The following is a 25,828-nucleotide window of genomic DNA, read 5'->3' on the forward strand; positions in this document are numbered from 1 at the left end:
CACAGCAACGATAAGGCTAGGTCTGCCAACTCCCAGGGCAGCGCTTGCAGGTTCACTACCTGGTCCCTGAAGGGGGTCGTAGGGACCTTGGGCGTGTAGCCCTGTCAAGGTCTTAAAACGACATGGGCCTCTGCCAGACCGAACTCTGCTCACGGCGGCCCGGGCAAGCATGTTGGCCATCTGGACATCAGCCTCTTGGGCAGGCCGACTCGAAGGTGGCAGCCCAGTCAAGTCTTCTGAGTCTTCTTCAGATGGACACTCTCCAATGCAGAGAATTCATCATCCAGCTCAGGGGATTCGAAGGAGTAGTCAGACTGGCCGTGAGGTAAGCTGCTCTCACCTCGAGCCTGGACAGAAGTCAACGAGCGTGCGGGGGGCGGGTGGTTAGTGGGGATCTAATCGCAATCCCCAAATCGCCTCCATCGTCAGCTGGGTCATCATCAATCCTGTGGGAAGAAGGAGCGACAAGAACCATCCACAAACGCCGCCTCAGTGTGATCACGGCCCAGACACACGAGTTAGCGTCTATGATTGTCAGGAGCGGAGAGATATCGACAGCATGCATGAACTACACAGGGGCGGAAAGGCATCTTTAAAAAGACGCGTCCTGAAAAGGATGTTCAATGCCTGCTGTGTGTGGTCTTTTAGAGAAATAAACTCTTTTACAAAAATATTCTCAAAGCTGCACTGGCATGCAGAGAAATAAAAAGCCGCTGATACGTGGGAAGATCCAACAGCAACGCTCTACAGAGGTGAGTGGAACAGAAGTGATCTCAGCTCACTGATCGCACAACCGCTTGGCTCCGAAGAAGAAATCTGAATGAACAGATGCACGATTCCCTCCTTTTATACCTGTATGTCCGGGGGAGGGACATGCAAATTCTGTCTGCCATTTTCTCATTGGCCTTTTCTCAAGTTCAGAGGTTACCAAGGCCTTCAAGAAAGTCCCCTAGTATCACTTCATTTGACACAACGTCGAGTGAGCGACAGACGTGGAACAGTGATTATAGCACCAGATCTGTATAAAACAATACACTCATTAAATTAAGTCATTAAATGAATAAAATATATTTTGTTTATTCCACATTTATTTTGCAACAAGTTTTTCCTCAACATCAAGATATGCAGATCAACAAAGAAAAAGTTTTTGGGACTCGTTATCGCTGCTGAAATTATAATATTTTCTAAATTATGCTCTGTCAAACAATAGTTGCTCATGCTCATTGTAGGCATTGTTGACATGAATTTACAGAAGTAGTTTAAACTGAAATGGGCCCACAAAACTACTGTTTAAATTAAAAGTAACTTTAAATGATTGTCATCAGAGAAGAAACATTTGAGAAAACAGCAGTACCATAAAAGTCCATCAAATACCTTAAATGCAGGGAACACATTTAACTGTTGAAACCATGGCTACATTAAATTTGAAGAAGCCATTAGAATTAAACCAAGATATGAAAAACAATTAAAACAAAACAAGGTCCTATTTTAACAAGAACTTGGATGTATTAAAGACATGACAGACTAGTCTGTGTCATCAGAGAAAAGATGTAATGGAGCAGCATATTTAAGGTGCTGTGGGACTGGTCTGGTTGCCAATGAAGAAGGAATGGAGACAACAACTGAACTGTGAGCATATGGATAACCATGATGCTGAAGCTGTGGGGGGTAATCCTGGCAGCAGTGGTACTACATATGGAGCCTGGGCCATCGCAAATCTATCTGCAATTGAATTTGAAAGTTTTTCAATGTTGGAAGTCAGCCTGCAAATATTCTCTGAAAACTCTTTGTTTGCAGCATCCATCCTCTCAAATGTTTGCTGCCTCAACTTGTAATCCTCATGAGCAAGCACAATTAATTGTGACAATTCATTTGACAGTTTTCATTTCAGCTTCTCTTGTCTGTAGGATGACAGCGTTGCATTCAGTTGGTCACATCTGTTTTTGATCCTGGTAGACGTCATCTCTGTGTCTAAAGCTGCATACACACTGCCAGCTACTTTGTCGCTGCAGGTCGCCAGTGGCTGGCGGTGAAGTCGCTAGTGGGCGTTCCCACTACTGGTTGCCTAGTAACGTTTATAAATTACATTCACGGATGTCATTCCATTGCTGTTGACAGCGAATCGCTTTTCTTGCAGCTAAAAACAAAAATTTTGGAGGAAAAAGACTAAATATAAATGGAATCAGTACATAAAATGCTTTATGTCAAAGATGAATGAGAAACAAGGCGTGCTCTTTGCCATAGCGGCTGTTTATCTGCGGCGAAAATGCAAATGCCAGTCTGTCTGGGTCCATAAAATCCCTGCGATCTCAGATACACATTTCCATGCAGTATTTTTCTTAAAAATGTCCTTGTATGTGGGAAGAGACATATCATAGAGCACTGGAAAATTGCTAACAGCAAGAATTAGCCTTTCATCCATCTTTCCGTTACTGCAGGAGCTCAGAGAGAGAGAGAGAAGGATCACGTGAGCTCTACCGTCTTCTATCTTATTGGCAGTGTGTACGCAGCTTGAGTCCAGACTTGTCGTAGCAGGAGAAGGAGCAGAACTATAGATAGAAGCAGAATCTCGACTGATCGACTGTGGATTATTGTCATCGCTGTTGCTATTGTTGATATTGCTGGTTTCAATGCCAGAATTTATGGTGGTGACGGCTGGAGATCCACCCCAAATCTGCTCGCTAAGTTCGAAGTAAAGCAACACTACTCTGCTATGTCCGCTTCTCTTTCCGGAGTACACCGCATGTATGTACTTAAGCCTAATAGCCGTCAGTGTTTGTTGTAATAATAAGTTTTGTGAGATTGTCCTTATTGTGGGGGTATGCCGCACCATCAGAAGGATAGTGCTGTTTGAAGAGGTCCAATATTTCGCCTTATTTGTTTTGGCATGATTCCCAGTCAATATTTTCACTCACTTTTGCAAATTTTTAGTCTAGCGTTACCTGCAGCAACAGCTCCACCTATTTACCCATTCGTTTAAAAAAACTCCCTGCATTTCCTCGACATTGCCGCGACATTTCAAAGAGGCATAAAGTGTATCAGATGACCCCTCCCCCTTTTCAATACGGGGCACCAGCTAAGAATACTATCTTAACAATTTAAGAACACTCCCAAAAGAGCTGTTCAATAATTTCGAATTAATGTACTCTAACTAATTAATGAGTGAGTTGGTCAGCTGATTTATCTGAAGGATTTGTGAGAGTCTGGACAACTAGTAGAGTCTTTGATCATCAACAGAGTGAAGACACAGTTGTAATAAAATTTATGAAATGTATTAACAATAGATATGCAAGAGCAAATACCACACTGATTAATAATGCTAATAATGAATATGCAATGCTAAAGGATACTAAAATAATAACCAAAAGTAAAGTACTGAATTAAACAATAAAACAAATGCAATGCCGTTGAACTGAAGGTAGCAATAGGAGAGAATTGTATGGGAAGGCTTCTTATGGGAAGCCACCTAATGGCTCTGGCACAATGGTGATAAATAATGCTTGTTTATCATTAAACAAATAATATACCTATTATTTGTAACAAGCTGGCCGCAGGTAACTGTTATCTAAGCAAGTTAGAAAAACATATTCTGCAGGTATAAACTAATGACAAAGTCTCTAGAAAGAGTTTTGGTAAGTTTATATTTACGTTCCACACAGTCGTGTGATCATTCCGGCAGTAGAGATGTCTTCCACTGGCGATGGTGGGAAGGATGCAGAGTTGTGATCCAGTAGTCATTGCTGCTCTGGGCTGGAGGATGCTGAACTTCGGTTGTGCCAAGAGTGTCCTTAAAGAGGTCAGTTGAATCTTAAACAGGGTCCTTTACAGGCTGGCTGCATCACTGAGGAGCCGTGTGGGACAGGCAATGTCTGCAGATGCAGAGGTCCTTTGTGGACTGGGCTGCACTGCTGGAGGTGCCGAAAAGTTCAGATAATGTCCCTCAATGCTGGGGCCCTTTTTCAGCTAGAGTGCAGCAAAATAGCAATAAAGCAACATAAAAGGTTTTGCCCATGCATTATTTCTTTACCAAACCTCTTTCAAATTATTAAAGACATCGTATGGAACAGATAGAGACCAAACACGATAAGAAACGGTTAAGTCATCGTCCATGCATTAGTTTATCTGTTAATAATAGGTCTATCCTGTGAACTATTGTGTTAACAGTCAATAATCAATAACATAAACTGTGCTTTGCATGAAGATGGAGTGGAGTTTTTGAAGTTTATATTAATTTAAGGCCTCCAAACATAGCTATGACTAGATCTCTGTGGCCCTCCACTGCTGCTGCATCCGGAAGGTACTGAAATATTTTTTATGGCAGTTCTTACCTAAATCTTAGGAATGAGTTTGAAGAGTTAAAGTCAACCTGTAGTCCAATAAGAAGTCCTCTCCTTGGTGGTGGTGGGTGCAGAAGGTCCCACTCCCTGCCCTGCAAGAGGTGTCTGGCAGTTGTCATAGCATCTATCTGATGTTGCTGAACATTTGTTTATGTTCATTCACCAAGGATCCAATCACAGTGTGGCACATTTTCTTCCACACTGGCAGTTAGAGAGAGGCGCTGCCATAAACCGGTCCCTGGAATGCCATCTTAACTGATGTTCACCACATTACCTCTACCGAGAAGACGTGTCTGAGATTTTGCGATAGCACAGTGGACATCAGACACATTTTACACATTTGTTTTTTGCAACGCTGTCAATATGCTACACTTAGATTTTTCAAGATAGAAACAAAGATTATCGCTCACATGTGAATGGGTTCAAATTACTAATCGCTAGTTTTTAATTGCAGATGTGAGAGCACTGCACAATGACCCTTGTTTCCCAAAAGCATCGTAAACCAGGTAACATAAATGTACGCGATGTGAATCATAAGGGGCTTTCACATTGCCTAAAGTTTCTTTGTCTGGAAATTGAACAAATACACACAGAACAGGATATTAAAATGACGGACATCATATACCTGACGGAACAACTCATATACCTGTCTAAATATGAATAAATCATCTGGTTAGACTCCAGTGTACTGTGTACTTGTAGCCTTACTGCCATTATGCATCAAGCAATTGCCGTGTAAAAGACTATATGCAAGATGATTTGAACCAGCTGTTGGAGGAAGAAAGAAGAGGAGGAGGATGAAGAGAGAGAGAGAGAAGGAATCTCTCATTGCACACTCATTCTAAAATTCCAAGCCAATTCCTCCTAGTCTGCAACAACCTTCGTCAGCATTGCCGACACGTTCATCAATTCACAACGGATTTCTTTCACTTCACCATCTGAATTGAGTCAGGGGCTTTTGGCCTTCCGCTGCGGGGAATCAGCTTTAGCATGTAAGTGTCTTTTTAGAGTCTCCAGAGCCCGAGGATTTAGAATTTTTTGACATATTGTCTTCCTAGAACAGTTTCGAATCTCACCGCTTATGACACAGATAGAATTAAAAGTAGCAAAGTGTGCAGAGCTCGCTGCTCATACATACGCTCCTCGCACGGCACCACGAGGCTCCCCTCAGAGATTGACTTGTTAATTTTGTGTTGGCCACGCATGCGCATTGCGCAACCTCCATTCGTTTGTTATGTGAAAACTGCATAGGATGTACAGGAAACAGAAATTAATAGTTCACCTTTCATCTCTTTTGGTCCGAGTCGTTCGTTCTTTTGTCACATGACAGCCATATATGCTAGGCATTGCTCACACAGGAAACAAATGATTAGTACACCTCTCGAGTCATCTGGTCTGAGTCGTTCATTCTATTGTCACGTGACAGCCATATTATGCACACACAGGAAACAGAAATTATTGGTTCGCCTCCTGAGTCATCTGGTCCGAGTCGTTCATTCTTTTGTCACGTGACAGCCGTATACGGTAGCGCTATATTCCAGAGGTGAACTAATCTTTCTGTTTCTCATCATTTTTCCTTGGCTGCATAAAATTTTGTTTCTTTATTGGGACTATAATCAAAGTTTGCTTAAGGAGACTTGTTGGGGGGGGGGGGGTTGTCTATTGAAAATGTTTATTTTAATTCTGCTTAAATGAACGAAATTACTTGGATAAAGGTTTGTTCATTTTGCTGAACAAGACTCAAAGATCCAAGTCAGTAAAATGATCCGATCTTCCCATCACTAGTCAACACCCGATTTCAATGCACCACATACTGGTGAGAACGAATAGCATCAGGTTGAGATTGTGCATCAGTACTCTGCTGCTTTTCCTGCAGTTCCTAGAAGGTTGAATTTCCAACCGAATTTGAACCACTGAATTTGAGGAAGCAAATTTTGTTAAACTAAATATAATAGGCTGAATTTTATCTGTTGAAAAATCTAGATAGTATTTTCAAATGAACTGAATATTTTGGAAATTAACTTTGGAAGGTGAATATTTATTTTTTCATTTTTTTATTATGAATAAGTTGTGAAATGCTTCTAAATGAAATATTCAATGTTTAAAAATACAACTTTGTTAAAATTCAGTCTTCCAAAATGCTAGCACATTAAGTTCTATGCATTTAAATGCAAGCACTGATAAATCAATGCATTTATATTTTTTATTAGAGCAATTCAACATGCTTTTATGCTTCAAAGACTTTAGACATGAATATACAGTACGATACAACTAGACATTTTGAAAAAAAAAATATCAAAATGATTTTTATACTAGAAATTGAAAACATGTTATTTATAGAATAATTTTATTTGAGTCCTTGCCTTTATGAATTGCATCTTTAATGTATGTTAGAATACATACTACATCTCAAATACTACATCTGTCAGACAAATAAAAAAGCTTAACATCATTAATGCTTTGCCACATTTCTTTCTGTTGTCATATAGTGAAGGGGCTGGTTATCTGTATTATAGGATGTTTGTTGATATTTTTGTCTCTGTGGGTGTTTGCTTTCGTCTGCACACAGCTATCGGTTGCAGTATGTATAGGATTCCTGATGGCATGGAGCCCGTATGCTGTGGTGTCCATGTGGGCGGCTTTCGGTGAGCCAGACTTGGTTCCTCCAATAGCGTTTGCTCTGGCAGCCATGTTCGCCAAGTCATCCACCCTCTACAACCCAGTGGTCTGCCTCGTGTTTAAGCCCAGCTTCCGCAAGTCCCTGTGCAGGGATGCCACAAAGTTCAGGAGGACAATGTGTCCATGCATGTGCCAGACAAAGAGTCAACCAAAAGAAGCCACAAATCTACCGAAACTGAAAACAAAGGAGGAGTGTAACTACACATGGGCATCTACCGCGCTGCATGAGAGCCACCAGTCCAGCAGACACAGTCCAAAGTGCAGGATGGGACATTACCTGGACATCACACCCCAAAGGACAGCTCGCATCCTCACTGGCTCAACACACAGCGAGGTGGTGGTCAGTCAGCTCTCCAATGAGATGCATAGCGACTTCCTGTAGGCAGTGAGAGAGGGATGAAGACCACTTAAAAAAGCAAGATTGTTTAGGTTTGACCACAATCATAAAGGCAAATTGTTTTGTTGAGGGAATAGATACAATGGCATACTTTGGAAGATATGAAACAGGAATATGCCTTAAAGTCTTCTACTAAGAAGAATGCTGGTTGCAAGAGGATATTCCACTACTCAACTTGTTACAACCTGGTCTCATAAAATCATGTACATTTATGCAAAACAAGTTTTTTCGTGGCCCGTTATACATATCCTGGTAGTTTCCTGGTGAAATGAACACTAGAGGCGCTACAAAAACAATTACTTTTATTATTCACTTTCACACAAATCATCAATAAAACGGCAGATTATCAGTTCATAAGCCCTACATAAAAGCAAGTGGTTGCTTCAGCAATTGTGTTTTTTTATCTCACTTTGCTTTTTATTGATTAGGTTTAGGGTTTTAGGGTAGGGAGGTAAGTTTTATTGTTTGAAAACTCGATAGAGCCTTAAACTTAAAAGCCTCATCTGTTTGGTAGAAAATGTAAAAAATAAATCACTTTTAGTGTCACACAGTGAACATTTCACCTTGAAACTGCCTCGATATGTGTAAGGATCTACATAATATTGTTCTTCTAAAATTTCACCACCGTTATGTAATTTTCACGAGGTCAGGCTGACTCAGTAACTATGCTGGAAATACTGATCCCCTTCTGTCACTCACTCAACGTTGTGTTGTTGTGATGAACAAGTGACTCTAGGGGTCGATCTTGAAAGCCCAAAACACCTTCAGATCTTTGAGAAAAGGCCAATGAAAATTGGGGAGTTGAATTTGCATGCCAGTCCCCCCGACATACGGGTATAAAAGGGTGGCCAGCAAACAAGTTAATTCAGATTTCTTCTTCGGAGCCGAGCGTTCGCTCTACAGCAAGCTGAAGTTGTCTGCTTACTCAATCACCTTCCCTCTCAGAGTGTTGCTGTTGGATCTGCGGCGCTTTCCAGCGGTCTCTCTCCACTCTGCACTCCGCTGCAGACTACACCCCTGGGTGCTTCGACAGCGCTTCTTAAAGAGTTTATTTTCTCTAAAAGAGTGTACACAGTGATGTTGAACGTCTTTTTAAAGATGCGTCTATTTAAAGATGCCATTCCGTCTCTGTACAGTTTCTGGATGTGGTCATTACCTCTCGTGTTCTTTCAGGTGCGAGCAGGTAAGTAATTTCGTTACATGGACATCTGGCTGGGTGTATTAGCATGTGCATAGCGCCTTTCACCTCCTAGAAGGTGAAGCCATGTGCTCTTCTCTCCCATGCTTGTTCACGACTTGTGAACCCTGGTTGTTCTTCCTCCTAGCCCTCTGACTCACAAATTCTGTGGAGGAGTTCACGGTCAGACCCAGTACTTGTGCTACATGCCCTGTACCGAGTAAGTGCTCCACAGGTTTTTGGTTTCCTTGTTAACCTCCTGTTATGTATCTTCCAAGGCACACTCTCCCCTTCCTTGTGGTAGACCCGCATCTTCCTTGGCAGAGCCCTCTCTGCCCCGGTCGCTGTGTTATAGAACCCCCCCCCCCCACCATGTCCGGCCAATGGGTCCGTATGGTATATGTGACACTTTTTACGCTACCCTCATCTTCAGGGCAGGGTGTGGCCTCCGTGGGGTCTTTTCCCCCTGAAAGAATAGGAACGGAAAAGAACGCCTTCCCCGGCATGTTTTATGAGTATTTTTAGGCCCCAGCTGAATCTATTTTTCCACGGAGAGGAAACCTAGAGAGAAAAGGCCGCGGCTGGCACGGCCTGCTCCCACATTTGGTATTTCTCCCCCCCACCCCATCAGGGTTATGGGGAAGCACACAAGGTCTTGGGACTTCTGGGAGGCTCCGTGCAGCCCGAGGGCATCTGTTTCTACGCTCATAGTAGCTTTCCTATACTTGCATCGGCAGTTCACGTGACCAGTTCAGTCATTGTGGCGTTTCGTATATGGGACCCCTAGAGTCACTTCATTGAGTGAGTGACAGAAGGGGAAACGTCTCGGTTACTGTCGTGACCTCCATTCCCTGATTGAGGGAACGAGACATTGTGTCCCTCTTGCCACAGACAGAACTTTACCGCTGTAATGGCCGGGACCTTGTCTCGGCTCCTCAGTGCAAAACCTGAATGAACTTGCTTGCTGGCCACCCTTTTATACCCGTATGTCAGGGGGAGTGGCATGCAAATACAACTCAACAATTTTCATTGGCCTTTTCTCAACGATCTGACGGTTTTTTGGGCTCTCAAGATCAACCCCTAGTGTCACTTTATCGACACAAAGTCTTGTTGCCTCCATCAGGGAACAGAGGGTCCGACAGTAACCGAGACGTTTTGCTGCCTGGTAACTCGGAATAGCAAAAAACAAATTATGAAATAATTTAATAATCACCAGGTAAAGTTCACCCAAAAATGTCTCATATCGTTCGCAACCTGACATGTCATTTTTGCTATGGAGCACAAAAGGAGAGTTTAAATGAATCTTAACAATGGCTCATAGTGACCATATCTGTCAAGCTTCAAAAGGGAGGGAGGGGGGAGGGGGGAGGAGGGGGAGGATCATTAAAGTCATCTGAAGCTATTCAAAATCTTTAGGACCAAAATTCACAAGGTCCTTTCAACATGTAATCTGTAAACCAATCTGCTCGCACACTCCATCCTGAAACACTGCAAAAACTCTTATTGATTTTCTTATTGTTTTCCAATACAAATATCAATTTTTTTTTAAAACAAGATGCATTTACTTGAGAAGCGAAATTACATATTTTTTCATCTTTTCAGAAAAATCTAAAAATGTAAGGATTGTTAAAGGACTTATAATAAGAAAAAAGATTTGCGAATGGAGTAAGTAAAAAAAACTTGATTAAAAGGGAAAACAATTTATTGTTCTTAACCCATTTTTTTAACCATAAATTTCAATAAATTGTATGTGGTTTATCTGAAAACAACACTTGCCACTAATGTCATTTTGGCTTTTCAAGTATTTTTTTTAAGGATGTTTAAATATTTTTAACAGAAACCCTCCTCCTCCCCAGCACCAACTGTCTAGGTCTGTTTCAGGGGGATTGTATGTTAGTTTAATTGTGCAGCAGCAGCATGTCTTACATGCACAACAGTCTATCTGTGTATGTTCTAGTCTAGCATTAGCACATTTTTGTACTTGCTCTGCAGTGGCAGCAGCGTAAGAAGATATACAGTAGTCCACCAAGACCAAGCATATCAACTTTTCATATCCTTGAACTTTTCCAAGAGATGACAGAAATCTATAGCATGACTTCAGAAGACTATAATGCAGAAAAGCTATAAAAGCTATGTACTGCTTTTACAATACTTTAATGCTGTTTTTTCCCTATTTGGAGCTTGACAGCTGTGGTCACTATGAACTGTCATTGTATAAAAACTATGAACTCGTGAACCTCACAGCCAGTGAGGTTCACAGCCTTCTCTTCAAGAGGGACATCAGTTATCAGTCAAGTGCTAACCACTGCCTATGCATTTCGAGCCTTTATCTATTTATTAATTTATTGAAATCAAGCCTCATATGCAAGTAATATATTATGGGATCCAACAGTCTCATGATACTGTAACTGATAATAATTTGTACGAGATGGCGAAATCATACAATTTCATACAACTGGGCTCATACGAAAAGGTAAAACTTGTATTGCCAAACAGACCAACCAATCAACAAACAGAACTGAAAATCGATACAACCCAGATAGCAATAAGTCGGCGGGCCGCTGGCGGTGCTCCGGCGGCAGTAGAAGCGGCAGAATGGCAATATCGCAAACGCGTTTGACAGCGCACCGCCGGCGGCAGCCGGTTTTTAAAAGCGGCAGCCGCTTTCCTACCGCCTTCGTTCCGCGGCCGGCCCGCTGGCTATCCGCCGTTATATCGAAGGCGGACCGTCGGAGGCAAACGCTTTTTTCGAGCGATCTGCCGCCGCTTATTGTATATATATATATATTTTTTTTATATATATTTATAGCATGCAGTTTATCAAGAATAATGATTGATCAAACCAGACAAATTTCCATTTGCCGTTTTAATTCCACATTTCAAAGTACAGTAACTGTCATTGAAACAAGATGTCAGATCACTGAAATATAAATAACAGAAAAATACAAACATTACACACACACACACACACACACACACACACACATACACACACACACACTAAAGAACATGCAGGTTTCCAATTCAATTTTGGTAAAAAAAACATTTTTTTTTTAAAAAACACTATTGTAACACTTACAAATAATTGTTAATAATATAAAGAGGTCAGCTCTGGGATGAAAAGAATTACCAGTAAACATAAGCAATGAGGATATTTGGTACCAAAGAAAGTGCAGGATACCAAATAATTTGAGGTATAACATCATATTTACAAGTCATTTCTAACAATAGGTTAAGTGGTAATAATTTAGAGTAACGCTCTGGAGTAGAATATACCATTATAACTGCAATGCTGACCTGTGGCACAAGGATTTACAAGCTATATTTAACAATAGAATAACAGTTAAGCACTGTGACGGAATGAAAGTAGAATTTTTGGTACTAGTTAATGTGCAATATCGAGTATCAGAGGTATGAAATAGGATTTACAAACTATAATAGAATCGTTAAGCACTGACGGAATGAAATAAGCCAATACTAAAGTCACGGTAAGTAGAATATTTGATACCAGATAATGTGCAAATATCAAGTATTAGATGTATAATCTAGGATTTACAAGCTATATTTAAAAATAGAATAGTTAAGCACTGTAACAATGAAATAAGCAGCAAATTGTATATGAAATAATTGAGATCTTTGGTATCAAGGAATGTGCAGGATAACAGGTATAATATACATTTTGACATTCAACTTACACATGACAACAAGTGGGAATAAATATAATTAACAGCAGAAAATCTGGCTGTAGAGAACACAGCCAATCAGAATGTCTGGAGAGGTTGGGGACTGCGTGGCGTATTGGGCTAAGAATCACCGGTTTTCCCCGACCTCCAGAATGAGGCAGTGCAAATTGGCATATCTTCAGTGATTCCTCGTGCGCCTGTATAAAAGGACAAACCATCCCATATTCATCCAAGGAGCTGCCCTCAAAGCAGGGTCACGAGAGAAAAGAAAAAAAAGAAAAAAAAAAGCAATTTCCACAGTGAACAGTGTGGATTGGGTGAGTGTAGTCTGACACTTTTAGCAGGCTTTTTTTAGGGGTCTTGATGTTACTGACTGCAGGATAAAGAAAGGGTTCCAGTTGTCAGTGATCCTGGGGTGTCAGTAGTCAGCCTATGTTTAAGGGGTCGGCTGTGGGTCCCTCTCAGCTGTGCGGCGCCTTTTTCCACCTTCATGTTCAGATGCTCCTTTCAGGTAACGCGTAACGTTAACCTGGATCGCCTCATCAGTGGCACCCTGGGTTGCCGGATTCTTCCGGATGGCTCCTGTAGAAAATAAAGATCTGTCATTCCATTTGAATGACATAAGGTCATACACATCTACTAAAATATAAAAAAAATATACAACTTACTGTGAACAATGGTCTTCAGGAACATGTCTCTAAAACATGCTTTATCCCCTACACCAATCCAGGTTGTATTGATGGAAAGGTGATTAGAGAAGATACTCTGAAGCATTCGCCACACGGTTGTCTTTAGGTCCCTCCCACATTTGATTGGCAATAACCGAAGCTGAAAATACAAAAAAAACATGTTACAAATTACATTTCTCTGAAGCTTCTCATAAATGTAAAATGTGACAGGCTGTGGATTCAGACTGTAGAATATGCAGTGTACGATCTTAATTTTACTTTTTAGATTACCCTATGGCGTTATAAACGAAATCGGCACACTTACAAATCGTTGCTGGAGCTCTTTATCCTGCCTCAAACTGTTGTCAAGCAACGCCAAATCTTCCTGGGTGTCTAGGGGGGAGTAACAGATCCCCTGGCAGGGATAACTCTCCAACAGACACATTGGCACTGAAATGTTACAGCATAGCATTTTGTTGTCCATGCTACGCACAACATCGCCAAACTCCAAGACGTCGCAGCATTAGGGTTTGATCTGCACCTACAGGGGTTCCCAGAATAAGTCCTGGTCCTTCAACTACTAAACTATGACATTTATAGGTCTACTACATGTACAGGTGGCCCCAGTTGGAATTAAACCAACAACCACAGGTGTTGTTTGCAAGTTGTACCCGATTGCCCAGTGCGAGCAAACGTCTTCAACATTGTCCCAACTTGCTTCACCTGCTCTTGAAGTGAGCCGCTGTCACCTGGGAAGTAACAATATATTGATTAGCAATACACTAAATATAATAGTAATATAATATAACCACAATTATCATACCAGTAACTTTCCCTGTAATTTCTATCCACAGTATGTTATGCATGGCATACAAGTTCATAATGAAGAACCCTTATGATAACATCAATTTCATTTTTTTTCTTTGAAGCAGAATATTTGTTTGTAAAAGGGGAGGAAAAAGAAAATAATGAAATATTGGTATACAGCTTTTGGTTGATATATCATACTGTACAGTGAAATTTGCTATTGTTGTATCCCTACTCACCTGAAGGATGGATAGATCAGGCAAATCTCCAGTCAGGCCTTTGTAGTGTGTGTGCTCCTGCATATCCACAGATATTTTAATTCAAACATGCAACATATTGTAATAAATCTACAATATTCAGCCTTTACCTTACACCCTCGGTTGTTGCTCTACACTTTTATTATATTAAATACTTATTTATATAGCTTGCTCACTGTATAATCATGATAGCCTAATACTTATTAACACAAGATTGCATCTTAAACGAATGACTGAGTTGAAAACTTGAATAAGAACGCATTTTACCCGGAGGGGACCAGCTAGGGAAACTTTCCTGCCTACAATAACTGTTTTCATTTGATTTGCGTTACATTAAACATGAATAACCTTAGCCGAGTCCCCAGGAACATCGGGCTATTAAAGTAACAAGCCTGTAACTGCAGTCTTATCAATTCTAGCTTCACCATACACTCAAACTGTGAGGTTTATCTGTTTTCCTCATGGACCTGTAGCACAGTGCCCTGACAGTGACTTCACCTGTGCCCTGATCTTTATTAGAAACTGAGAGGAGAGCAAGTTAATATAAATTATATTACAATTATCACAAAAATTAACAAACAGTCTGCTTTAAAACTAAGAAAAAACAAGCTTCTACACTAACCTTACATAAAAAATGAACAAGTGGCGAACTAGCTTAGCCGCTATCTGCCGGCACACCACATTAGATTAAAATATTTACCCTTGTAGTTGTGCAGATAACTCGATATGTAGAGTTTAAAGCCCTTGTCCCTCTTGCTTGTCGGAGCAGGGGACCAGGCATCAACAATGCGATGAACATCGCTGACGCGTATTTTCGGAAGATTCTGGAGACATCGAGTAAAAACAGACATTTTGGGCGACGCGCAAGTAAACCGGAAACAGATATGGCGACAGCGGAACTTCACAGTTCAGTCTTTGTCATGTGTTTTAGCAATACATTTTTAACATTTATAATGCGTTTAGATTTTTTTTTATTGCCTTTACAGGGACTTTAACACTTTCTTAAACATTTGTACAGGTCATAATTGCAAAACCTGTAAAAGGTAAAATAACAAAAAAAAATAGAGGTTGGAAAAAATGTAGACATAAACGAAATTTCTGCGCAACTGTGAAACCAGAGGATAATTTCGCTTTTTCATTGAGTTTATCCTTCACGTCAAAACAGGGATTTTCATGTTTATGACAGATATCACCATGGTTGCAAATTAATAAAAAAAATTAAAGTATAGCCTACCCGAGATTTTGGCCATGTTGCAGATGTCTTTCACTGTTCACTGATAATCAGGCATTCGTGAAAAGTCTAACTTCATCAATTTATTCTGCTAAATTGTTCATACCATGAATTAAATATCTATTTTAAAACCTAATCAGAATCATAAAGATATTTATTGCCAAGTTTTACAAAAGGAATTCTTTTTGGTTTATTGGTGCATGTCTCAAATGCGCAGCAATCAAAGAAATGTAAACAATTTTCAAGTGCATAAAATAATTCAATGTATTTTACATATATTACTGTATAATCGCTTCAGAGTTTCAAAGTAATTTAAATGTCATTTCCTAAACCTTACCTTATAATGGAATCAAGAGTCAAGACTCTGTTATAAACCCTAATGGCTTTGGAGCAAAAAATAATAATAGCCAACATGGCTGGTCGATTTTGAGAGTAGAAATCCTTGTATTTCAAAGCAGCTTGCCGCCGTCTGATCGCCGGGGGCATCTCGCAAGAAATGGGAGTGACGAATTTGGCGGCAAACGTTTCATCCCCGCCAGTGGGACGCACCTATAGCCGACAGCTTAGGGACGGCGGCAAAAAGAAGCCGTGCGGATATTTTTTGCTATCTGGGAAACAGACATTAAATAATTTTTAGCTAGCCTCGTATCCAAAACTGTATTTTAAGAAAGGAAACATCAGTGAACAAATTTGGTTACTTATTCCATATTTATTTATGCAATACAAATGACTGATGTATGTCAATATCCTGGAATATGCTTCCCTCGTCTCATTCCAAACAACGTTTTCTTTCTTCTGTGGAACACAAAGCTTATTTTCCTTTTAAATTCGGTTTAGGGTTTGGGTAAGGATTTATTTAATCTCTAAGGAAGTAAAAGTCATACATTTACAATTTCACCATGTAGACTATTATTATGACTTGTCATGAGACCGGTTTAATTTCGCACGGTAGGTCTTGGCCATAGTTCAGAATCTAGTGTGAATGATCATTACATAAACACCATTCTACTCCAACAAGAAGAAGAATCTTATTTTGTTAATCGATTTAGTTAAATAGGGGATTCGCTCACAGACAGGCTCTTGTTGTACAATGTGGTTTGAGATCTATCTTTTTAAAGTGTTAATTACAAATGTACAAAATTACGTAACCAAATGGTTTAGAACTGAATGTTAAATCGATTAAATAACAACAATGTGGTCAAAATACTTAGAATTCAAATTAGCTGGAAACATACATACGATTATAATAGGTATTTATACATTGTTATACTGGAGTGATGTTTAAATATATGGCCTGCTTTTTTACACCTGTGACACAAAGCTTACAGTTAGTGTCCTAAACAAGAAACCCCTGGGATGCTCCATGCAATTAATTTACTGTAATTCACTTTCTATGAGACATGTCAGGTAAATGTCAACTAACTAGTGAGGTTTATAAATGTTAATGCGAAGAAAGATGACTCCATACACTAAGACTGATGTAAGGCATTGATTTAGATCTTTTTTTTTTTTTTTTAATGAAACAAAAAGCAGATAAATCTATATAATAGATTTATCTGTATATATTGTATATATATATATATATATATATATATATATATATATATATATATATATATATATATATATATTGTTTTCAAGTTAATTTATCTAAACTTCCTTACATTAAAATTAGGTTTGTATTAGTAAATGCATTAGGTTTCATATTCTAGCAAATAACAATATATAATTTAAAGCATTTATTAATCTTTGATAATGTAAATTTTTCAATATACTGTATATACATAATAAAAATACAATTGTTCATTCTTAGTTTGTGTTAGTTCATATTGCAATGTTTATACATACAACTTTTAATAAAAAAAAAATATTAGTATGTTTAAATTAACATTCACCAAGATTAATAAGTGCTGTTCATTGTTAGCTCATTTTAACTAATGCAACGAACAAAATCTTATTGTAAAGTGTTGCCAAATAATTTTTTAGAGAGTGCATTTTCAATTATACACTTTTATCGTGTTTCATCAGTAGATTTTATCATTTGTTTTAAGCATAAAGAGAACTAAATTTATTAATTTATTTTCTAACAGCAATTATGGACAGAGTTTTAATGAGACAAAAGTACATAAACACGCAAATTGCATATCTGAGAGAATGTATGTGTAGATATGTTTATTATACTTGCATTTGCAAGAACAAATATGATTTCCTCTTTGAGGGACTGGATATATATGAAAAATATTAAAGTATGAGCAAATAGGGAAATTAAGAACTGTGATGATGTCACAGGAAAGAGCTGATTCTACTTCTTTACTCTTATAGATATCAACAAGAGAATCACAGAAAGGTTGGCAGCAAATTCTGCAAACATTTTCAAAACATTTCAAGTTAAAAAAGAACAATAACTGCTCATGAAGGACTGTCTTCAGCAATGAATATACTTTTTGTTTTAAATATTTCCCCCCTTGATTTTCCCTTTAATTATGCCTCAATACAACAAGAATACCTCAAAATATATATTTTAATTTTTTTATGATTTAACAAAAATAGTTTCATATCACAAAGAATTATTAGAAATGTTAACAAAAATACTTTTAACTTTGCTTGCCAACCTGAATTGTTTAAGCAGGTAGACAATTACAAATGCCATTGAGACATGGGGCTCACTGGGATTCTAAATACAATTATTACTGATTTAATGAAACGTACATTCATATTTAATCAAACTACACAATTATGACTAAGACTTTATAGATATTACAGTTCCATGTTCAAAATCTCAATTCATAAACTTTTTGAGACATTAGAAATGATCGCACTGTGAATCAGCAACAGTAGGTCACAAGTTCTGCTGCTGAAATCGATCTGTGCTTACCAAAATTCAAACTACTGCCCTCAGAGGCCAAAGTTGGAAATTTTAGTTTTAGTTGTAAATTATGTAAAACAGTCAACAGGGATGCACATTTTATTGACTTAACCACCTAACACAAACTTCAACTCAGTAGAGGGAAATGAAAAAATGCAACCTCTGAACCACGCTCACCAGTCACGCCACAGAAAAATATCACAGCCGTGCTAATATTCAGTACAACATCACAATTGGGAGTGTGATATTGCTCCTATGCAGCAGTTCTAAACAAACAGTTGAACAAAACTGACTTAACAATAGTATTTGGACTTGCCAGAGCAAAACAACCATTTACTGCAGATGTCTAACTGAATGACGACTATCTGTGAATTTACCCAAAATCTTCACACACTTTCAGTTCACGCTTCCGTTCTGGTAATAATGCAAAAACCTTCCATTTTTGTGTCTGTTAAAAACGTAATTTGATCAATAATCTCTGTGACACAATGATGATAACTAGAACTAACTGTTGATTTATTTGTTTTAATTTCAATGCTAAACAAGCTAAACAATGCTAATCTCAGGGTATAAAGATAAACTTACTATAACCAACCGTACGTGCACAACAGTCTGTAAACGCCTAAAGAGGCAGTTGTAACCAACCTCTTGCACACATCACTGCATAGTTATTCCTTTATTAGTACTTTCTGGAATAATATCAGCATCTAATCTCTCAGGAGGCCACTTGATATCAACCACTGTGCTTCACCTGAGTAAAAACAGCATATCCTATCTGTAACCCAATAAACATCAATTCGTTTGATGGATTTCAGTTTACCCGTATTTTATGGTAAAACTGTTATTCAGATTCAGTCCAGTTTCACACATCATATTTCAACTGATATTTGTACTGGGTTTACAATAACAGAAACAGGTTTAAACCAAACACTGGCCTTTACGGATTTTAGAAATCAAATTATTTTTATGTATGGAAACTACTGTGAATAACACCATCTATGCAACAATGCATTTACACAAACAAGGTTAACAAAGTTCAATTTCTTTCTGTCTTTGCTTGCGCCTGATGTTTGATTTCTCTTGATTTGATACTGCATTTAAAAATGTTGCCATGCATTGATTATATTTGACATAAACAAAGACATATGTATATAGCCTGTATGCAAACGATTCTAAAATTATTGTTATTCAAGATTTGGGTGTGTTTTTGGCTTGTAACAGAGAGACTATGTAATTCTATGAAAAATCAGCTTATAGACACATGCTCTACAGTATACCATGCATTTGTATAAGGTTATACTGAAATTGTGTCTTTGAAGTGTAAAAGCTTAAAAAGAGCACATTGTATATATGTTCATGTTTGATACGGGTTGACATCATTAAGGCCTAGCCCAGGGAAATTCAAGAATGTCCGTTTGGTATCAGGAGAATGTACATTCTTCTATACAATTACTAGTACTGAAAATGAACAACATATGTATCTTGTCGGCATGTATGTCACTATAGCAAGGTGGTGCTATTGTGCAAATATAAACTCAGGACATTAATTTCTTCTATATACAGAATAATATTCAGAACATTACTATCAATCAAGGCTACAGTGGAACATGGGGGAATTTTACAAAAACATGTCAAGGTTTTATTTCATATGTCATATTTTATTTACTGTATGCATCCTGCAATGTAAATAATATCATCTTTTTTTCTGCATGACATTAATGAAAAAATGCATTGTGGTAATGAGATTTAGGGTGGAAAATGTGCTTAAACATGAACATACCACAATCCCATATATATATATATATATATATATATATATATATATATATATATATATATATATATATATATATATATATATATTTGTTCTGTTTGCTTTCTTTGTGTAAATATTGAATTTCTTCTTTTTTCATTTAAGGGGTAAAAGATAACCTGAACAGGTTTTCATGAGATTCATTCTTTCTTTCTTTTTGCTTTCTTTTTTTTAAGCAAAAGTTATGGCAGTGTCTGTTATATTGTGATTAAAAATGTGTCTGTATCCTTGTTCACACTCACCCTTTCAAAACTCAAGGAGCCAACTGATGTAGTAAACATGTTTATATACTGTATGATATATAATTGTAACATTATTACAATATTCATTTTATAACAACTATAAATGAGATTTCAAATGCACTGTAAAGAATTGTGTCAGTATGCATGATTTGTGGTGTAAAGATGGGCAATCAAAGCAAAAAAACTAACAAAAAAACTGAACTTCGGATATAAAGTAATCCATTATCTCTTTCACACAAATATCGGGCCTATGCACAGACCCACAATGAATTAGTTCAATGTATCAGGTTTTTCGTCGACAACTTCTAACGCTTCAGCTTTCAAATATCAATTTGCAGGCAAGAACTCTGTGTAATATAAAAACTACACTGTTCTTTGGTAGGAAACATTTATATATCTTGTTAATAACTGTCCAGAAGAAAATGCATTGTATCTACCTCTTGATTCAGAGACAGCTTTAAAATGTGATTACAATTTTTAACGTTGTACATTTGTTAAACATTGCATTTATGTGCATGTCAATTCTGTTTGGCTGTACATCTATATATGTTATGGTCAGGCTTTTCCTAGTTGTATAGTATTCAACAACTGTATTGTGATAAGTTTCATTGCAAAATATATATATATATATATATATATATATATATATATATATATATATATATATATAAATATATAAATATAAAAGTTGAATCACTTAATATTTGATTATATACTGTATGTGCAAAATAAACTTGTTGGGCACATAAATTATTATTAATGCCAGTGTGTGTGTGTGTGTGGGGGGGGGGGGGGGGTAGGAGGAGGAGAGAACGGTTACCTCCGTTCCCTGATGGAGGGTTCTGGTTGCTCGTGTAAAACAATTGTGTGACCCAAGGAGTTGAACTGCTCTTTTTTTGGACAACGTGAACACAAAACAAAAGGAACTTTTGCCGCAAAAGGCATCTTTAAAAAGATGCGTCTTTAAAAAGACATGTGCTGCTCTAATAGAGGAACATATACACTTTGCAGAAATATATACTCTCTTAGTAGCGCTGTCGAAGCGCCCAGGGTCATAATCTGCACTAGGCATGCAGAAGGAGAGAAAGCCGATGGAATGTGCCATATATCTAACAGCATACGCTTCTTTTTGAGGTGAATGGAACAGCAGTGTGATTCAGCTCACTGATACACAACTGCTCGGTTCCGAAGAAAAAATCTGAATGTGTTGCCGCATTCCAGCTCCTTTTGTATCCTATGTATGTCCGGGGGAGTGGCTTGCAAATTCTCATTGGCCTTTTCTCAGTGATTAGAGGTGTTTGGGGCTTCCAAGAGCGACCCCTATTGTCACTACATCGACACAACATCGAGTGAGTGACAGAAGGGGAACTTGCCTTTACAGCGATAATGCATGTTATAATGTTATAATCACTGTTGATGATTACTTTAGAATATTCAGATTCTGATCATATAAAGTAATGCATACTCACCATTTACAGTAAATGAGCGTTTAAATTCTGTTGCAATGGAGTCCTGTTTGTATATGAAAGAATATCTGAAAATACAACATTCCATGAAGCCACATGATTGGTCGAATGGAGTTATAAAAGATGTGTAGCATTCACGTTGTGTCGGAATCACTGTAAATGACCAAATGACAGAGATTAAACTTTTGAACTCTGAAAATGAGAAGTGATGGTTCCAGAAGCATTTCTACTCAACACATTTCGGAATGTTATGGTGCGATTACTTACCGTTCCTGGCCTGGATTACTCAGGACAGAGAACCTCTCTTACTTTAATGACATGGTGACTCACGACTACATGTCGCAAGATTGCAATGTGTTTGGAATTGAAATGTTTTTCATGCAAATTTTTTGGAGGGGGACAGAGGTAATTCCCCTGCAGTGTCCCCCACAGTGAGTTATTTCCACATATGACACTGCACAGCCAGCACTAAAGAGGGGCGGAGTGTAGGCAAGTATTTGATTTAATTCTTGCTTTCTTGTCAAAACTTTTAAAATACTGTATATACTTTAATAAACATATGAACAAATGGGTTATTTTGACTGTACTGTATTTGCTTTATTTCTTTATTTTATATACATCTATAAAAATATATGGTTTGCATGTGCACTGTTTGACATCTCAGACATTGTTTATGTGTGTCAAACGTATCATCACCTGATGTAAACAGACAGCTGCGTGCATTGGATGATCACGATTGTGTTGGCTGTGAGTATACGAGTTATAAAACTGCTATTGTGATGATTTTGTGATAGATTAGCTGTCTGTTTCAGAAATAAACGTGTCATATGTTTGAAAAGACTGTTTAGGGGGTCACGTGACACCATGCGAGAAGCGGACGTGTAATCTGCGAACTCTGTGCACTTTGCTGGTTTTTAATTATTTTTGTGTTATTATCAGGTGAGATTTGAAACACCCTGCTACATATTTGCTCTTTGAAGTCAATATTTCAAAAAAAGTCTAAATCATTGGGCTCTGGAGTCATTAAAATAAATTAAAGTGCTCAAGCTGAAATCTCTGGGCCTATAGTCCGGGGACTCAATTTGAATGGAGCAGCGGGAGAGATTCAGTGTCAAATGTCCAAAAGTTAATGCTGACTTACGTCTCACTGATCTCTCTGTCATATGTTGATCGATTATGGTGATGGAAACAAAATGATCTGAGCTGGTTACAAGAGTGGTAGATGTTTAGAAGCAGATCGATTATCTGGAGTCATTAGAAAAGGAATTATCTGATAATCCGCCAGCAACCAAAGTTGATTTGGAACACATTCTTGAAAAACTTGAAAATCTTGAGAATAGGAACTACAGGAATAACATCCGAATTATTGGAGTTCCTGAGCATGAGGAGGGCAGATATATGGAGACATTTCTGGACGAGCTCTTCCCGAGTCTGCTCGACATAACAGGCCAGACTTTGCAAATTCGACAATTATGATTTAGCTGAAATTCAGGGGCAAAGGATGATATTCACTAATATTTATGCACCTAATGCTGATGATCAGGGCTTTTTTTAGAAGGGAATATTAAAAGTGCAGAGGCAGATCTGAAGCACCAAATTTCATCTGATGGCCTCAGAGAAATTACATGATTGAAATACAGATATAATACTATTTTGTGGAGTTTTGCTAATTCAGGGCAAGACAGTCAATTTTGAGTCAGGGGACAACCCAGGGATGCTTTTGGTTAGAGATATAAAACAGAGAGAGTCTTTTTCTTCCATTCCCTCAGTGAAATCTGCTGGGGGTGAGATTTTTACCTCTGCCATTGATATTAATAATGCCTTTAAAGATTTCTATCTTGATCTTTATAGTTCCAAGTCTTCGTCTACTGATGAGGATATTAGAAACTTTGTGGAACCATTAGAACATCCTAAATTGACGAATGAGCAAAAAACTCACTTGATTCTGAGATAAACCTTTGAGGAGATTGACAAGGTAATTAAGGCCTTACCTCCCGCAAGCCTCCGGGGCCAGATGGTTTTGCCGCTGAATTTTTCAGATCTTATGCTACAGAATTGGCTCCACTTTTGTTAGAAGTTTATACAGAATCATTACGGAATTGAAAGTTTCCATCAACCATGACACAAGCCCGGATAAGTCTGATTCTTTAAAACATTTACATTACATTTATGCATTTGGCAGATCCTTTTATCCAAAGCGACTTACAGTGCACTTATTACAGGGACAATCCCCCCCAGAGCAACCTGGAGTTAAGTGCCTTGCTCAAGGACACAACGGTGATGGCTGTGGGGATCGAACCAGCGATCTTCTGATTAACAGTTATGTGCTTTAGTCCACTATGCCACCTCCACTCCAAAAGGACAAGGGGTTTATTTGGCCATTAAATTATTCAACCTTTAGAAATAAAGTGCTCTAATAATCTCATATGGAGAGTATTTAGTTCATTTACCCAGGAATCCAGAGGGTGCTCAGGTACATATCTCATTCTAAATATGGTAATAGAATTAGAAGGTTGTGCCTAATGTATAATTTTGCATTTCGAGTAACAGTGGTCAAAAAATATTTTGTTTCAGTATTTATTCATTGAACAGTACACTGTATCTGAATGTTATTGTATCTGATTGTATTGCTCTTTGAACCTTGAACAGTTGCCATTCCTGTTGCTATACAAATCTTCATTTTCTCCGCCAGGGATTTCAATGGGAATATGAGTGCAGTCAGTTGCTCCTATACCTCCTGGAAAACCAGTTATTGTTTAAGCGTATTGTGACAGTTTCTGCTGTCAGTGCAAATACTGATTTTTTTTAAGTTTCAGTTGCCCTTCACACCCTTCAAGGGCTGGACTGGGACACAGAATCAGCCCTGGAAATATTCAGGCCAACCAATCCATACATTCCCCCATAATCAGTGGTTAATTTTAAAGTGAAATAACATTTATATAGGGCTTTATTAAAACATTATAACAGTAGGACTTGACACTGATATTGATCTTTCATCAGGGTATAAATTATTTAATTAACTTTTTCCATTAAAGTTAATTAGAAATAAACATATTTACAAAGGAGAAAAAAGTCAAAGGGTGAGAAACAGATAAATATTTAAGTCCTTTTTTACTATCAGTTAGTTCACCCACAAATGAAAATTCTGTCATTATTTACTCGCCCTCATGCCATCCCAGATGTGTATGCCTTTATTTCTTCTGCAGAACACAAAAAAAGATTTTTAGAAGAATATCTCAGCTCTGTAGGTCAATTCAGTGTAAGTGAATGGTGACCAAAACTCCAAAAGCAAAAAGGAGATAAAGTTGGAATAAAAGTAATCCATAAGTTTCATCAATGTCTTCTGAAGCAATCCAGCTGGTTTTGGGTAAGAACAGACCAAAATATAACTCCAAAAATATCAAATCATTGTTTGCGTTCAGCACAAGAAAGACATACACATATGGGTTGGTATGAGGGTGAGTAAATAATGAGAGAATAGATTAACTATTCTTTTATATATGTTAGGTATGTAAAAAATAAAAGTCAAGGAACGAGGTGTGTGTCTCTTACTCTTAACTTTAATTCATATCTTCCTTTAACATGCAAAACAGTCATAGCAACATTCCACCGAAAATGTGTAAGCCCACAGTGCCTTTTGGTGGACATTAACAAAAAGACAATCTTACGGCGCAATCAAAACATGAGAACACAACAATCACTTGGGTAGATCTGGGGCCTGTACCAAGGGCGTTTCTAGGGTTAGTGGATATTCAGGGCTTACCCCAGACCACTGTGGATATGAAAGGCCATCTTTGGTTAAATATCAAAATATAAAACACTTATAATAAAAGTTTAAAATGTTGCATCTATGAAGTGCCATTTATATTATTCATATTTAAATATTACTGAAACTAAAAATAAAATGTCCTTCTTTGTCTCAGCCTCAAAGATCAGAAATTGCTTGCTTTAAATACTATGCATTATAAAAAAAAGGTGTAATAACATACTCTTTTTTTTTTTTTTTTTTTTTAATTGTACTATCTTCCCTGAGGTCCACTTAGCACTTTGCATCAAAATATTTATAATTTAGTCATATATAAAAATGTCCCACCCTGTCTCTGGCCCTCTGTTTGAAATGCTTGATTTTAAGCTGTCTGGCGCTTTAACACTTCAATGCAAACTCCCATTGTTCTGATTGGCTAACATCGTGAAGCCCTTCTAAT

The 25,828-nt window shown here is 38.0% G+C and overlaps 1 protein-coding gene across 1 annotated transcript in view; it reads left to right on the forward strand.

Annotated features, from left to right (window-relative positions):
• Nucleotides 1-7,398, forward strand: part of opn7b (opsin 7, group member b) — a 71,524-nt gene extending 64,126 nt beyond the window's left edge. The window contains exon 5 of the mRNA XM_052092162.1: nt 6,907-7,398. Within this exon, the coding sequence (XP_051948122.1) occupies nt 6,907-7,398 (492 nt within the window). The remainder of the gene's footprint in view (nt 1-6,906) is intronic.
• The last annotated feature ends 18,430 nt before the right edge of the window (nt 7,399-25,828 follow it).

This window comes from Xyrauchen texanus, chromosome 25 (assembly GCF_025860055.1).
Source record: "Xyrauchen texanus isolate HMW12.3.18 chromosome 25, RBS_HiC_50CHRs, whole genome shotgun sequence".
NCBI classification, from domain to species: domain Eukaryota; kingdom Metazoa; phylum Chordata; class Actinopteri; order Cypriniformes; family Catostomidae; genus Xyrauchen; species Xyrauchen texanus.